The sequence below is a fragment of the Monoraphidium neglectum genome, assembly GCF_000611645.1.
Source record: "Monoraphidium neglectum strain SAG 48.87 unplaced genomic scaffold scaffold01923, whole genome shotgun sequence".
NCBI lineage: Eukaryota > Viridiplantae > Chlorophyta > Chlorophyceae > Sphaeropleales > Selenastraceae > Monoraphidium > Monoraphidium neglectum.
Window position 1 is genome coordinate 8,499 of NW_014011705.1, and position 821 is coordinate 9,319.

The 821-nt window shown below is 67.1% G+C and overlaps 1 protein-coding gene across 1 annotated transcript in view; it reads left to right on the top strand.

The window, feature by feature from the left end:
* Window positions 1-219: 219 nt before the first annotated feature.
* The window catches only part of MNEG_9406 (putative Cystinosin like protein), a gene marked incomplete at both ends in the record, with an annotated part of 2,083 nt that continues 1,481 nt past the window's right edge, over window positions 220-821 (top strand). The window contains one exon of the mRNA XM_014042124.1: window positions 220-366. Within this exon, the coding sequence (XP_013897578.1) occupies window positions 220-366 (147 nt within the window). The remainder of the gene's footprint in view (window positions 367-821) is intronic.

An 821-nucleotide genomic window follows, 5' to 3' on the forward strand; every position in this document is an offset into this window, starting at 1 on the left:
CCGCGCTCGCCTCGAAGCAGCCCCGCGCCAGCGGGTACGGGCGGCGGCCGCGGCACCGCAGGCCCCGCCTTGGCAGCAGCTGGCACTGCGCCATCCATCCCGCCCATGCGCCCGCCGGCCCTGCTTACGCTCCCTCCGCATCACGTTAGGTCGTTTGACTTTTTGGCGCTGAATTTGCTGGGTTGGCTGGCGTATGCAACCTTCAACGTTACTATATACATGGCGTTCGAGTGCCCGCCCGCGAAGCCGCGCCGCCCGGTGGCCCTGGGCCCGCTGGGGCCGGCAGATGCTTCTGTGGCGGCGGCGGCGGCGGCGGCGGCAGGGGCGGTGGAGGGGCGGCAGCTGGGGACGACTGACTTTTGTCAGGTGCGGCTCTGCGGGAGGGGTTGGGTGGCTGTGAGGGGTTTTGGGGGCGCTGGGGCGTGTGGTTCATCGAAGCCAAGCGAGAGCGCCCGCAGGGCTGCTTTGTGCGCACTGCGGCGTGGTGAGAGGGGTGCTTTGTGCGCACTGCGGCGCGGTGAGAGGGGCGGCATGTTTGGCAGGTGTGAGGTGCGAAACGAGACTGAAGCTCTGATGCGGTTGGCGGACGGCGGGCGGTTTGACCGCCTCGCGTGTATGCCACGGGTGGACTTTGCAAAGTTGGCCGGATCCTACTGGAATTTGAGAAAACATTGCAGGCAGCTGCGCCGCAACCGCAGTAACAAACACGGGGCCGCCACTCGCCACGCGCTTCGCCGTCACTTCATGCTTGTGTTGGGGGAACGGCGTGCGGTTCCAACCAGCAAGCAGCACACCGCCATCACGGCAACACATCTCCACCC